The sequence below is a fragment of the Pelodiscus sinensis genome, chromosome 4, assembly GCF_049634645.1.
Source record: "Pelodiscus sinensis isolate JC-2024 chromosome 4, ASM4963464v1, whole genome shotgun sequence".
Lineage (NCBI taxonomy): Eukaryota > Metazoa > Chordata > Testudines > Trionychidae > Pelodiscus > Pelodiscus sinensis.
Genome location: NC_134714.1, coordinates 65,031,714 through 65,047,127, shown reverse-complemented (window position 1 = coordinate 65,047,127; position 15,414 = coordinate 65,031,714). Strand labels below are relative to the sequence as shown.

Sequence of the window (15,414 nt, the reverse complement as noted above, 5' to 3'; positions counted from 1 at the left end):
TTCATTAAGACTCTCCATAAGGACAGAAGGCCCAGGATCTCTAGTTTTAACAACCTCATTCCAGCTTAACTCTCAGGACAATGCTGCCTTAAACCAGGAAAAGCTGGCCGCTTGGCGTGTGTGTGTCTGGAGGGGCAGAGGGAGCAAACAAGGCCACCTGTAATGGATGAAAGTACTAATAATGTGGCTGAAGACTGCTCCACCCTAGGTCTTTAGGACTAGACAACTCTCCGCTATGGCCCCAAGTCCCTTTCCCAAAGAGATTAAAGCTCTGTGACCCGTCATGAGATTGGGATAGTGGGTGTACACAGAGCATCTCCTTAGTCTCTCTCCCTTCCTGATAGTCTGTCGCCACCTGCTTCCATTTTGACTGGCAGATTATATCATCCAGGAGAATGTACGTTTCCTTCTTAAGAGCAGCACAAAGCAGCAGTGTTACTCTCTGATGGTTGGTTGGGGCTCAGCGTGAAGAGTAGATAGCTGCCATCCATTTCCTAGCAGACAGAGGTCCTTTTCTCCATTGCCCACCCCTTCGTGGGTCATCTCTTTCACCTTAGAGTGTCTCCCTCCAGTGCAGATCCCATGCACGCCAATAGGGAGGCTTGCCAGTCCCCACTGGAACTGTTCTGAGGCAGAAGACTGGTCCAAGGCTGTCAGCCTGCCCCCTTCAGCAGCAATCACTTCACGCCGCATGTTTACAATTCAATTGAGTGACAAAGGTTAATTGGGCAGGTGTCCAGCATGACTGGGACAGAGGGGAATGTGCAGCATGGTTGCAGGAAAGAGGGGAGTGGGCCAGTGTCCAGCACAGCTACATGGCAGTGGGGAAAGAGCAGCATCTGGCATAGCTGGAGGGGGACAGGATGTGTCCAGCAGGTCTGTAGAGGGGTAAGCACTGGCTGCAGACATCTGGTCCCATAAGCCAAATGTGACAAACAGAAGAATCTAATTCAACCCAAGGATACACCCCATGTCACTTTCCAGCAGCTTGCAGCCAGCCACTCCACTCTGCCTTGTCCTTCTATGGAAGATATCCTGGGAAGCGCCTAACCCTTTGGGTGACCTGCGTTGGACACTTGATACAGGTTTGTCTTAGCCTCCAGCTTTTTAGCATCAGAGCATGGCCAAGGCCCAGTCTCACATTACACAGGTATCCAATGTCACTGCACACCTTGACACAGGGCAGCAAGAGAGTTCTCTTCTCCTTCCCCCCCCCTGCCCTCCTTGCACTGCAGGCAGCATTAATCTTGGAGGCAGCCTTACCTGACACATTTAGGTTGGAGGGGGAGATGTCAGGAAGCCCCACTCGGAAGTCTCCCATCCACCAGACAATTGTCACTGGCTCTGGTGGGCCAACGGCAGCACAGGCCATGTGGAATGGGGCATTAGGGGACACAGACAAATCTTCCGGCTCCACAGTAAAGTAGGGCACACCTAGAAGAGCAAACATGGAAGGTGTAGCAGCAGGAGAGAGTTTCCCTCTGCTTCCACCAGGAGAGTCCTACGGTCTTCCATTAACACGAATGCCTACTGCTTATAGAGCAGCCATCTCTCAGAGATCTCAGAGCACTGCACAAACAGCTAGGGTTATATTTTCCAAAGCACGTCAGGGCATTAAGGCTGCCAGCTCTCACTGAAAGTGAGCAAGATCTGAGCACCTGTTCCCTGAGGTGTTTTGGACCTCTGCCCTCCTCCCTCGCCCTTCGTGACTGAACCCACTCCTATATTCATACCCTACACACTAATGTGATAGTCTTTGCCCAAAATGTGCCCTGTGAGATGTTCTTTGAAAATTAATACTCTGGTCAATAATTATCATGGTGAAATGTGTGTAGCAACATCTTGTGCAAAGTTAAGAAATCCCCCCTGTACAATGCTAAAGACATGTTCAAACTCCTGCAGCTTTGATTCAGTAGAACTGGTCAAGCAGGCCTGTCTTAAACAAAGGGATGAGTGTCTACATCCATTTGCATATAAACTGTAAACAAAGTCTTCAGACAGTATGAGAAGGGGGGGGGGGGAGAGAAAACAAAGCTGCATTTTAGCATATACAGGTGAAAAAGAAACAACATGGAGGTTTCCTTGCTCTCAGCTGGAAAGAACTTTAAGTAGGGGCTGTGCTCAGGAAAATGTTCTTCAAAGGGTGACTGAAGTATGAAAATAAGGGGCAAAAACACCCCAAGTCCTCTCTCCCTGCCATCTGTCTCTGTTCCCCTAAGATGACAAGAGAAACAGCCATTGGAGTTTGGGAAGAAATCCTGGCCTGAGACTTAGTCAGTAATGTACTGAAAAGATTGGGGGAAGAGGTTCACTTTGTCTCTAAGGTGCCACACGACTACTCGTTTTTCATGTTTAGTTTGTTACATTTAAAAAGCTATTTATGTTTATTTTCTTGCAGCCATGGCTCACTTTAATGCCTCATTACTTGTACTCACTTAAAACCTCCTTCTTCATAGTTAACTAAACTTGTTTTATTTTTCAATTAAAACTAATCCAGTGTTGTGGATTGTGTGGGAAACTCCTTTTAAGGTAGCAGACTGTTGCATGTTGCTCCCCTAACAGAGGCAATGGGCCTATATAATCTAGACTGGCCAGGAGAGGGCTGAGCAGTAAAGACCACGTTTCTGGGGGAAGATCTGGGACTAAGAGTGTGTGCTCCCTGCAAATAGTAACTAAGTTTGCTGGAAATCAGAATGCGGCTGGTGTTTGCTGACAGGCTGCTGGGGTCAGAGCTCCTGGACCAGGGTTGTTGTCTGTGAGGAACCCAGGTTAGAAGCTATAGCAGAAAGGCACCGACACACCCGAGATTGCAGGACAAGGTTGACAAAGGTCTGGATTGCACCCTGGAATGTTGTAACCACCCAAAATTATTAAGCTCCCATGCTCCACTTACGAGGTAGTTTTTATAAAATTACAATGTTAGTCCCATTTTACAGAAGGAGAAACTGAAGCCCAGAGCTCCTATGTCCAACATTTCTGGATACAACCATTATAATTTTGTATTCACGTAAAAGGTGCCTGGCCTAGATTCCTTTGCCATACATTAAACATTAGGGTTGCCAGATGTCCAGTTTTTGCCCAGACAGTCCGGTAACTGTATCTTCTGTCCGGTAAAAACAAACAAACAAAAAAACCTAAAAAAATATTTTCTCGGACAGCTGGCTGGCGGGGACATTTTTCCCCTGCTGCGTCTTTTTTGTTGTTGTTTTTTGCTCAGCAAGTTTGGTTCCCCTTTTTGCTCAACCAATTTTTTCCTTGCTGTGTTTGGGATTTTTTGCGAAGGTATCTGGCAACGCTATTACAAATTCAGTCCCATAAGAATGGTGAAATAGCAGTTGCACTCAACCACAAACCAGAAAAGAATTAGCCAGAGAAGAAATTGTCACAGTTCAGGGCAACTGTACCTGTATTCCACCTTGGTGGTCCACCAAAGGCACTCATGTATAGGTTTCTGGCTCCACAGCTGTCACATCTCTCAGGTGGAGACCCATATCTCTCTCCCTCCTGACCAGGGTTTTTCCAAGCTGCACAGTTCCCTGCCTGCACTGTGAGTTCCCCAGGAAGTATGACTGCCTAAGCAGGCCTGCTTTGACTTCTCAGAGGCTAGAAACAGTTGTACAGTAAAACCTGCACTATCCGGCACTTAACTATCCAGAAAACTTTAGAAACCGCCAAATTTCTGAGGGGCTTGGCGTGGCCGTGTGGTGCAACGCTTGATCCAGCCGGCCAGGGCGCGGGTGTGTGGAGCTTAGATCTGGGCGGCGTGAGGCTGGGCGCAGCCTCGCAGCACACCGCTATGATCTGGCCGACCAGAAGTTGGGGCCGAGCAGCTGGCAGCCCCTTTGGCGCAGGGGTCGCAGCTCCAAAAAGGTTGCGCACCACTGTGCTTGACCTTTCTGGAAGCTTCCAGAGCATTTCCCCAGATGGAGCATGAGATCCAATAGTTTTGTAGCGTCTCACCAGATAGGTCTTAGATTGATGGGACCCTCAGATAACCAGAATTTTTAGATAGCCGGAACGCCCTAATCCCCGAGCGTGCCGGATAACACAGGTTTTACTGTAATGATCTGCAGTTAAATTACTGCACAGCCCTTTCTAAACAAGCAAACGTATACTTAAGGTGAAAGCATTCCAGAGAAACATTAAAGCAATCAAAGCTCCACACCAGCCAATAAGCTTCCCAGAAATAGGAATGTTAAATTTAGTTTAATAAACTAGTCAATGAACTTTCCTTTTTAAGGCTGGGGCGCAGCGGGGGAGACCCGGTGTATGCCAGGAATCAGTTATCCTAGCTCGTGCTAGATTCCCCCTGCTGCACTTCTTATTTTTAAATGTATTAAGAGCTGGTAGTCTCATAACACAATTAAAAAGTAGAGGCGCAGAGTCTGGGACTGGGCACAAGCCGGGAATCAGCTGATTCCTGGCTTGTGCCTGGTCCCAGTTACCCCCCTGCCTCCCCTGCCCCCTGTGGAGATGGTGCTGTGGGGAACTGGCTTTTAAGTCATCTCCCCCCAGCACTGGCTCCTGCTCTCCCCCCTTGCTTACTATGATAGGGTACGTCTACACTACAGCGCTAGTTCGAACTAACTTAGTTCGAATTAGTTAATTCGAACTAAGCTAATTCGAACTAACGCGTCTAGAACTAAAAACTAGTTCGAATTAGCGTTTTGCTAATTCGAACTAGCAAGTCCACATTGAGTGGACTCTGAACAGGGCTTAAGGATGGCCGGAAGCAGTGCCGGCAGGGCATAAGAGGAGGACTTAGAGCATGGAGATGCTGTCTCAGGCTAGCCGAGGGCTGCGCTTAAAGAGTCCCGACCCCCCACCCCGGACAGACAGTTCTAAGGGGTGCCCTGCTTGCAAAGCAGTCCTGGCTTGGATTGCCCGGACTACCCACACTGGGCACATCACAGCACTCGGCCATCAGCCCGGCTGCACTTGCCGCAGGCTGCCATCTGAGGAGAGGGGGCAATCAGGGGGCTGCAGGAGAGCTTCCACCCCCAGAAGCCCGCAGAGCCAGCCCAGTCCTCCCCATCGGGGGCTCGTACCCCATTCCTCCCTCACCTCCTTCCACTTACACTTCCCTAGCCCCCCTTCTTATTGATGTACAAAATAAAGATAACGTTTCTTCCAACATTGACTATGTCTTTATTGAACAAAACTGGGGGAGACTGGGAAAAGGAGGTGGGAGAGGGGAAGAGAAAGGCTGGGAGAGGAGAGGGCAACTAACATGATCAGGGGCTGGGAACAGGTCCCAGATGAAGAAAGGCTACAGAGACTGGGACTTTTCAGCTTAGAAAAGAGGAGACGGAGGGGGGACAGGATAGAGGTCTCTAAAAGCAGGGGTTGGGTGGAGAGGGTGCATTCAGAAAAGTTCTTCCTGAGTTCCCATAAAGAAGGACTAGAGGACACCAAAGGAAAGGAATGGGTAGCAGGCTTCAAACTAATAACAGAAAGTTGTTCTTGACAAAGCAAAGAGTTAACCTGCGGAACTCCTTGCTGCAGGAGGCTGTGAAGGCTACAACTAGAACAGAGTTGAAAGGGAAGTGAGATCAAGTCATGGAGGTTGGGTCCATGGAGTAGTCTTAGCCAGGGGGTAGAAGTGGTGTCCCTGCCCAAAGTTTGTGGAAGGCTGGAGAGGGATGGCACGAGACAAATGGCTTGGTCACTGTCTTCGGTCCATCCCCTCCAGGGTCCCTAGGGTTGGCCGCTGTCGGCAGACAGGCTACTGGGCTAGATGGACCTTTGGTCTGACCCAGGATGGCCATTGTAAGCTCAGGGCTCAGGGTCGGGGGTCTCAGTGGACCCCCTTGATTTTCATGCACACCTGCTCCTGGGTGGCCAGGCTGGCAGCTCTCCTGCCCTAGCCGGCCACTTTCCTGTGCCTAGTGCGAAGATCGTGGACGAGGTCCACGATGTCCGCACTAGCCCAGGAAGGTGCCCGCCTCTTGCGGTCCAGGGCAAGCTCCCGGGAGCCGCCAGCCTGGTCCCGGGAAGAGGGGGTGGGCTGGGGGACATCGGGTGGGTGGCTCTGTGCCGTGCCAGGTGCAGGGTCTGCTGGCTGGGTGCTGGCAGGCTTGCACCTGGCACGGGCACCGTAGCCAGCCCGTGCCCCTTTAAGGAGTCCGGGGCCGGGAGGGGGGCATAGAGTTTCCCTGGTGTTGGCCAGAGTGGCCACCAGGGAAACCTGGGGAGGGCTAGCCTCCCACTAGTTCAAATTAAGGGGCTACACACCCCTTAATTCGAACTAGCTAGTTCGAACTAGGCTTAATCCTCGTAAAATGAGGTTTACCTAGTTCGAACTAAGCGCTCCGCTAGTTCGATTCAAATTCGAACTAGCGGAGCGCCTATTAAAGTTAGTTCGAACTAACGTCCGTTAGTTCGAACTAACTTTGTAGTGTAGACATACCCATAGAGACAGCAGGGGGGGGAGGGGGGGGAAAACTAGTCGAGGGACTACTCACTTACATCCCTACCCAGAAACTACTCCAGCTCCAACAAAGGCTCTGGCAGGGAATCAGTCTTCCAAACCCCACACAGGGGCTGCATCTAGACTGGCATGATTTTCTGGAAATGCTTTTAACAGAAAAGTTTTCCGTTAAAAGCATTTTCGGAACAGAGCGTCTTGCCTGAACAGGAGCAGCATAGTATTTCCGCAAGAAGCACTGATTTCTTACAGTAGGAAGTCAGTGCTTTTGCGGAAATTCAAGCGGCCAGTGTAGACAGCTGGCAAATTTTTCCGGAAAAGCGGCTGATTTTCCGGAAAAACTGGCCAGTCTAGACACAGCCAGCGAGTTTCTGTAGTTACAAGTTCATAATGGCTGTTAGCTCAAAACAAGCATCCATGAATCTATATGAACAGGGTGACCGTATGTCCCGTTTGGGCCCGAGCAGTCCCTTTTTAAGCCCTGTCCCAGCTGTCCCACCTTTTATGGCAAAAGTGGATATTTATCCCATTTGCTCTTGTCAACTTGATCAGCTGGCAAGAAGAAACAGGACAAATGCCAACTTTTGTTAAAATAGTGGGGTGCAGAGGAAAGTGACGGGGGGTGGGGGTGTGAGCAGCAATGCCAGCTCCATGCAGGAAGGGAGACAAGGCTCACACAGGGCTTGGGCGAGCAGTAATGCCAACCCTGTGTTGGGGAGGGAGTTCTCAGACTACCTCCACATGGGGCAGGGGCATAGGCGAGTGGCTGATGCATGCAGGGGTGACTAAGGGTGGGTAAAAGGCTTTGGCCACTCACAGGGAGGGAGGATGGGGACAGCTCACATTAGCCTCATGCATCGTCCTTCGGAAAACATGGTCACCCCATAAATGAGCCCCTCCTTTTTGCAGATTGAGCCTTGGGATCACATCAATCAATCTCTCCCCAGGGCATAGCTTTAAAAAGCTGGAGTTCTGAATAACCAGAGACAGTAGGGAACAGGGGAATTTGCATTCACCTCCCCCATGATATTTCCCAGGAAATCCACTTCACACACATTGTCCCAAAAGTTCATTCTTGGCTTCTACTTTTGTTCAGTCAAATCCTCTGGTCATCCAGTCCCAATGTTGTAATGATGTGTAACCTTTGCATTGAATACAATGGACTCAAAGGCATTTAAACTTAGTAACACCTCCCAAGGACGCTGCAAGAACTTGTCACATCTGTCCCAGAAATGAAACAAAAAGCAGCCCTCAGACCAGCCTGGCAACTGTCCTGAAGGCCAACTACCTCATAGGAATGGGGACTGTCTGTTCCACAACAGAGGGCTTCTCACACACACCCGCTCTGCTGTCAGCTCTCTCATGCAGTCTGATCCACAGCCCATTAAAGTCACTGGAAATATTCCTGTTGATTGTAAAGGGCTTTGGAGCAGGTCTATACCAGCGTCTCAGTTGGCAGCAGCTGCGTCTTTGGATTTTATACTGCTGTTCATCACTACATTATGTAGGTGCAAAGAGAAAGGTGGTCACTCACAAACACTGGTCCCAAGCTGTTCAGCTTTATAGATTCAAAACAGCAGCTAAAACTTTACCTGGGTATCAATAATGACCCAGTGCAGCTGGAGCACTGGTGACACGTGCTTCTTGTGAGAAGCACTGCTTCAAGAGGGCTGCCACAGAAAAGCAACCCCATGTATTTTCATCTAAGTGCTTAAATATGGATTTAGATGCCCAACTTTAAATCCACTCAAGTTTGAAAATTCTGGTATAAAGTCTTTTGACTCTAAGGGTATGTCTACCCTACAAGTGCTATTGCAGTGCAGGTATGTCACTGTACCGTAGACACTTACTACAGCAAAGGAAGGGGCCACTGCGTCATTTCAAAGTTACAAAGTGCTAGAGGAACTTCAGTTTTTCTTTTTAAAGTCACACTTTCCACAGAGTGTTTATTGTGTTACATTCCCAGATATCGCATGTTGTCATGTTTTACATAGGATTTCAGCCCACTGAAAATTGTATCTATAGGGATCACACACTCACTTCTCTACTACAGGCACCCCTGGAGTGGAATAGAGTAGCCACTGTGAACCAGCAACACTACACTATTGGGGATATTTTTAACTATATTTTTTTCCTCCAGTTGAAGCCACCAAGGAAACGTTACATTGACAAAACATTGAAATTGAATCTGGAAGGGACCACAGGACAAAAACCCAATTCTTGTGACAAACACTATGAAAGCTTTAATGACTATGAATGACTAGGACCCTGGTTTTACATCTCCATCCCAAACACAATACCCCCAGTACTTCAGTGCCCCCGAGACTATGCTGGGGCACTGATTCAGCTTTGCCCCAGAGAGATGAGGACCATCTAATAAACCGACAATACAACTTCCCAGTGCTAAATGGCTGTTCCTGCAGATCTCCTGTCCATATATGGAACAGTCTTAATACTTGACACCTAATGCGATGGAGATAGCCTAAAGAGGTATGGTATAAGGTAAGGATGTTAAGGAAAGGGTATTGTGCTAATCATGTAGTTGATACAAATTGTATCAACTCCACGATTAGTTAATAAGAAAGAGCCTTACTACATTTAAAAGGCAGAGGTGCAGCGTCCCAGACCCACACAAGCTGGAACTGCTCAGTCTCAGCTTGTCCTGGGTCCAGCAGCCCCTGTTTGCGGCGGTCAGGGCTGGCTGCAAACAGGGGCTGCAGCCTCTGCCCTCAGTGAACCTCGGCACACCGCAGGCAGTGGCTGCTTTGTAGCAGACTCCCCTGCCCCTGCTTCCTTGGAGGGAAGGGAGGGCAGATGGCACCGCGGAGACAGTGCTGGGGGGAACCAGCTTTTAAGCTGGTTCCCCCCTTCACTGGCTCCTGTTTCTCCCCCTTGCTGCCTCTCATACAGAGGCAGTAAGGGGCGGGGGGAAGAGCAAGAAGTTGAGTACTCCTCTTGACTGTCGATTACTTGCTTACATCCCTAGTATAAGGAGCCACCTCTCTTCTCTGGCTTGGGTAACTGTTAGACAAATGTGTAGAAGCTTTACATTTATCAGGCCAGGCTGCGGTACAACACGCATTAAAGATTATACACTTAACTTGAGTAGACTTTGTTGCAGTGCAAAAAAGCTTTGGTTTGAATAATTCTGGTTATAGAAATTCTAAAGCAAAGGGCTTCTCTTGGACCAAAAAGAATGGTGCTAAACCAGAGGTCTGTGGATAGGCAATGGTCCATGGACGAGCTCCTGGTGATCTGCAGAAGGAGCCATTTGAAGACCCACGCAGAGGGAGTACAAGGTGGAATGGGAGGTGAGAATGGGAGATCTTATGCATTAGAAGATCTTTCACTTAATTCCTGGTCTACAGAATTAAAAAATGAGAACCCTTTCTTCCACCACTATTACTTCCTACTTCTGCCCCTTAATTAGTTCACTCTGGTACTTTACCATTCCTGCTACCATTCCTATCTATGAAGAGATTAGAAGGCTTGGTGCAGTCTCCTCTGAGCACTTTTACTATTGTGATCCCAACATGAGAGCACCCTAAAGAGAACGCAGCACTACTCCTCCTTACCTTCCACTATGAGCCACACTTGTTGTGATTCTTCCTTCTTCCCCTTGTTCTCAACCTGGCACCAGTACTTCCCAGAATCTGTCCGCTCAACGGATTTCAAACTGAAAAGAGTGAAAAAACACATTGATATCTTACACGTATAAAGCAGCTTTCATCCCACAGAATCCTAAAGCACGAGGCAAACTAGATACACACACAGCACCACCGATATGTAGCCACCTCTGGGGAAGAAGGCAGTAGCCAACCAGCACAAAGCATGCATCACAACAGTGGATAGACAACAGAGATCCTTTGGGTCAAGCCCTACTTGTGTGAATGGTGCAGGGGGATTTTTAATACCTACGCAGAGCAGATAGGCCCTCATCTGAATTATCTACCAACAGGAAATAGCATGGTACTTAATTCACCTATATTGAAAATATAACCCACTAGATTCTGAACTAGTGAGTCCAGAGAGTCCAGCTATTCTAAGAATGGAAGTTTGGCCGACTAAATCATCCCTAGCCAGCAGCTCCAATTCATGCACCTGCTGAGAACGGAAATGCTGTACTTTTGTTAGGGACATGATAGATTGCACAAACCCTCCCCTGCGGGTCAGAACTAGCACTCTTACACCTTCCCCGACTCAGCATCATTCTTATCCCAGGAACACTTCTAGCGAACTGATCTCTTCATACTACAAAATATCTAGGGTCAGATCCTCGATCCGTCATTTCAGTGAAGCCACACTGAGTTACACCAGCTGAGGATCTGATCTGCAGGGCCTAAGTTTGGGCTCACTCAAACAGGTGCAGGTCCCACTGACTTCCAAGACAGCTTACCCAGACAAGCGGGGGCAGATCCAGGGCCTAAGTGATAGTAAAGTTTTAGACCTCAAATCCAAGGGGGAAATTCTGCCCTCAGTTAAACGGCAGAGTTTGCTCCAAGAGTTGAGGTTTCAAGGTCTTGGATACCAAAGACCTCAGAGAAAGTGAAAGTGTCCTTTGATTATACAAATGCAAAATGCACCATTCTGATGTTGCGGCCATGCATCTGCTGCCATGCAGTGACCCTGAGCAGATCTGACACTCCTTTTTAAATGCCAAAAGTTGGTCTTGGTGACGGGGTGAATGTGCAGGGTAGAAGAAAGGAAGGGGAGAGTGCTTGCTGAAATGCACAAAATGCTCCCACTACAGCCTGATTTTCAGAGCTGTACCTTCAGATGAAACCAGCTGTCCTGCCCATCCAGCCGCATGTTCTGAAACACAGTGACTGTAGGAGAAAGGCATAAAACAGTGGGCGGTTGAAATGATCTCTTTAGGAGTAAGAAGGAAACAGGAAAAGAAAACAGCCATATTTGGATCCAGTATCCAGAGTCAGCACTGGTGCTATGGAGCTATTATCAGTGGAGGAATGTGAAGGGTGAGAAAGGGCTATAGAAATCAGAACCAGGAGAACGAGAAAGTGGGGAGACACAAAAAAGACCTTAATCTGGGTGCAGGGAGGGAATATATGATGAAGATGGTATATAATGCAGTATTGCAGGGTGACTATATGATACAGTATTGCAGGGTGGATTACTGCACCCAGATTTTTCCTATCAGAGGAAAGTTTATTGCAGTCCAAGTTCATCTATAATCAAGTCTCATGCTTCAAGGTTTCAGACAGTCCACTGCAAGGGTCAGAAAGGAGTTCTGCCTCCTCCCACCCCCAACTGGCTAGATCTAGTCCGTTTTGGAGGGATAGCATCAGAGATTGGACATAGCTGGAGATGGGCCACTGGACAGGCTAGTTGACTGCTGTAAAGTGGTGCAAAGAATCCTATGTCTAGAGATCTGGCTGGTAGGACTTGCTCAGGGTCATACTGACTGCCAGGTTTGGGGTTGGGAAGGAAATTTCCCCTGAATCAGATAAACAGGGACTCTGGGTTTTTTGTTTTGCTTTCCTCTGCTACATGATGCATGGTTCACTTGCTGGGATTATCTGGACATATCTCTCTTTATCACTTCCCCGCCATTGCAAGGGCATTGGTGGCACCTTGGTCTCTCCTGTTCTCTTCCTGTGGGACACAGCAGCTTAGTCTCCTCAGAGCTGAAATGCTTTAGCCTACTGGTCTCACGCACCATTGGGACAACTGTGTGAAAAGCAATGGCCTATGTTATACACGTCAGACTAGATGATCTACTGGTCCCTATCGTTTGAATCTATGCAATTCCAATGACTCTTAGGGTGCATTTAAACTGCACCCAGAGCTTGAAATAAGCAATGCAATTTGAGCTATGCAAATTGTGTAGCTTATTTCAAGTCAATTGTGAAATAGCTTATTTTGAAATTTGGCGCTGTCTACACAGCACTTCTTTCAAAATAAATTGCTATTCCAAAATGTCCCTTAGTCCTCGTGGAATGAGGTTTACAGGAATGTCGGAATAGTGAACCAATATGTTTTGAAACAACAGGCACACTTTAAAAAAGCGCGGAATAGCTATTTTGGGATACCTTTGGTATCCCAAAACAGCGTTGTGGTGTAAACATAGCCTTAGTGATAGGAATTAAACTCCAAAATATGCTAATCCAAAGGAGGGGAGGAAGCCTGTGCTTGCGAATGGATGATCCTAGACTGCTCCTGGCAGCTCCAAGTACACTCCCTCTCAGACCATGCTGTTTTGCACTAAACTCCCTTATGCATGGAGAAATCCGATATGGAGCATGGGCCCTTGTGTAACCCAGTACTACTCCTGGGATACACAACAGGCCACCTACTGCTGAAGAAAAAGTATAAAGAAGAAAAGGCTGGCTCTGCAGGCAGCTTTTGAGGCCTCCAACAAGAGCAGGCCTGATATAAATGCTGGAATAAATGTGCTATGACTAAGGGATGGTGTGCATGACAAAGTCTCCTCTCCAAACAGGATTGAAATCTGGTCCCAGGAGTCTAATTTTAATTAGGACACCTAAACCTTTTAGTCAGAGAGAGGGAGAGGAAGAGAGAAAATTTATTTATCCAGGTCAGAATTTAAGCTTCCAGCTGCGCTGCAGAATTTATTAGAACAAACAAGATGAAAGCATCCTACCATACTGCTTTTTGTTTTTATTCATTTTCTAGTGCTCGTAAGGGAGCTGGACAGAGAGCCCCCTATTGATTATCCAGATATGGCATGAATACAACTGGCAAAAGCTTCTCCCGGCACTGATCTTTAGCTCTGGTCTACTGCAATCCCCAAGACTTTGAGGAGGTAATTCAGCCTCCAGGTCCATTCAGTCCTCTGCTGAACTAGCAGCAATACTACCAACTGTGGTGATGAAGAACTATTTACTGGCAACTGGGCTGAGACTACTAACCCATCTTTGTGACCACTGAAGAGACTTCAGATGGCAAGGACTTTCAGACACAGCTGACTGAGGTTGGACTTCAACTGGGGATTTAAAGTGAGAGACCCTGCTGCCTTTTAATAATCCTTTAAACCATCCTATATCCACAATATTGCTCAGGAGTGCATACAACACAGAATTAGGGATGTGAAAGGGTAACCAGTGAACAAGTAAGCATCACCCGTTATCTGGTGGGGGCTGGAACAGCTTCCCGCCTGCCGGGCCTGCCATAGATATGGGTTGCTCCAGTCATCTGGAGCAGTCGCTGTTCATAATGTGCGCAGGTGCACCACACAGGCTACTCTGGACCACTGGAGCAACCCCTGCCTGCAACATGCCCAAGCCTGCTGCCGACAAGGCCAGGCTGGAACAGCCCCTGCCTGTGGCCTGGGGGACACTCCAGTTCACTCACCTCTCTTTTAGTCAGTTAAACTGGTTAACATCACATTTAACCGGTTAACCAATTAAACAGGAATTTACATCTCTACACAGAATGCAAGGAAAAGTTTTACTTTTTTTTTTTTAAAGGGAGAGGAAAAAAATACAGCTAACTATCTCTCTATAATTTCACAGATTCTGCAGGACTGGATGGCTTAAAGAACTTCTGATAGGATAAGCAACACCTTCCACCTCTTGACCACTGGCCTATCTAGCATTTCCAAAGCATCACAGTGTCTAGGAGCCTTTTCAGATTCTACCAGATACAATCCAACCCTTGGAATAAATTCCATTCTCAGTTATGCCCAGGCAAGCTAGAAAGGTACAATCACATGGTGGTCAGTGGGATTCCACTGACGTAGGTGACAGCTTCCATGATGGTCTATCTCCTCCACAGCTGTTGTACCTGAGGAAACCGATCCAGTGTTCTTCATCTAGTGGAATGTACACCTGGTCTACACTCTGCACCACCGCTCCATCCTTGATCCACAACATCTCTGGTTCTTCTACTCCCTCGAGGCTGCAATTTAATTTTACCGGCTGACCCTGAGACACCTTTAATTTGATTGGCGATCCTGTCAATTTCATACCTAAAAAAAATAAAATAAATAAAAATAAAAAAATACTCCTCCTCCACAGCCCCAAAAGAAGTGGGGGTTGGTATGGAGCAAGTTTATCTAGGTTGGGGGTCTGAAAGGACATAATGTACAAGAACACACTGCACAGTTTTCTAACTGCCTCACCAGAGCCTTATTATGTTTGTGTCATGATTATAAAATGAGAATACTGGCATTCTGATTACTTGAAAATGGTGGAGGCTTAATCTATCCAGGGCTTCTTCAAAACCAGTGCCAGTTTGGATAGCAGCAGGATGAGCTTCCACACAGCAGTGCCCAGGCACAGCTAGATACGAAAAACATGAGCTTCTTCACAGCAGTGCTCTGGCAGTGTTGATGTGTGTGTTCCCTCAGAATGATATCATGCTGCCCCCCCAAACGGTTTTTCACTTTTCAGGGGTTATGCTATGTTCCTATACTACAAATAAGGCCTCACTTCTGTTCCACTGTGTACGCATTTGTAAAGAACTGGGATTTTAGACTCAATCACAGCAGGTCGCTCAGTGTAAACTGTTCTATTGCATTACAAAAGCTCCAATGCAATTTATAAACCAAGTGAAAATAAAACTTACTCTAAAGCATTCCTATTGGGGAGGGGAAGGAACGGTTTCCAGAACACGTTTCCATTTTTCTTCAGCCAGCCATTGCGTATTTCCAGAACAGAGACAAAGGGCCTAATCTGGATCTGTTACATCAGTATAAATTTGGAATAACTCATCTGAAATCAGTGGAATTACTGTGACTGACACTGGTGTAAAAGTGATCAGCATTTGGCTGAAAGCGCAGTTGTGTGTGGGCGGGAAGCACTCCCCTCAATGAGAAATGAATGTGTGGAATGTGTCACCTTGCAAAAAACACAGAAAGCAACTGGGTAAGTAAATTTTTGAAAGATGGGCAGTTATATGGAGAATGAGGGAAGACCTTGATAAAGCAGAAAGATGGACGACAAAGGTAAAGTATCCAGTCCTACTGGATACGTGTCCATTAGTACAGGGACTGGCAAACTAGAACA

The 15,414-nt window shown here is 47.4% G+C and overlaps 1 protein-coding gene across 4 annotated transcripts in view; it reads right to left on the bottom strand.

Moving 5' to 3' along the window:
* TYRO3 (TYRO3 protein tyrosine kinase) overlaps positions 1 to 15,414 on the bottom strand; it is a 58,895-nt gene that overhangs the window by 39,809 nt on the left and 3,672 nt on the right. For 2 of the 4 annotated variants that reach the window (XM_006128699.4, XM_006128698.4), the window contains exons 2-4: positions 14,192 to 14,375; positions 10,003 to 10,103; positions 1,264 to 1,434 (exon numbers count right to left, since the gene is read on the bottom strand). In XM_006128699.4, the coding sequence (XP_006128761.2) occupies positions 1,264 to 1,434; positions 10,003 to 10,103; positions 14,192 to 14,375 (456 nt within the window). The remainder of the gene's footprint in view (positions 1 to 1,263; positions 1,435 to 10,002; positions 10,104 to 14,191; positions 14,376 to 15,414) is intronic. The other 2 variants (XM_006128700.4, XM_006128701.4) reach the window with 1 other exon arrangement.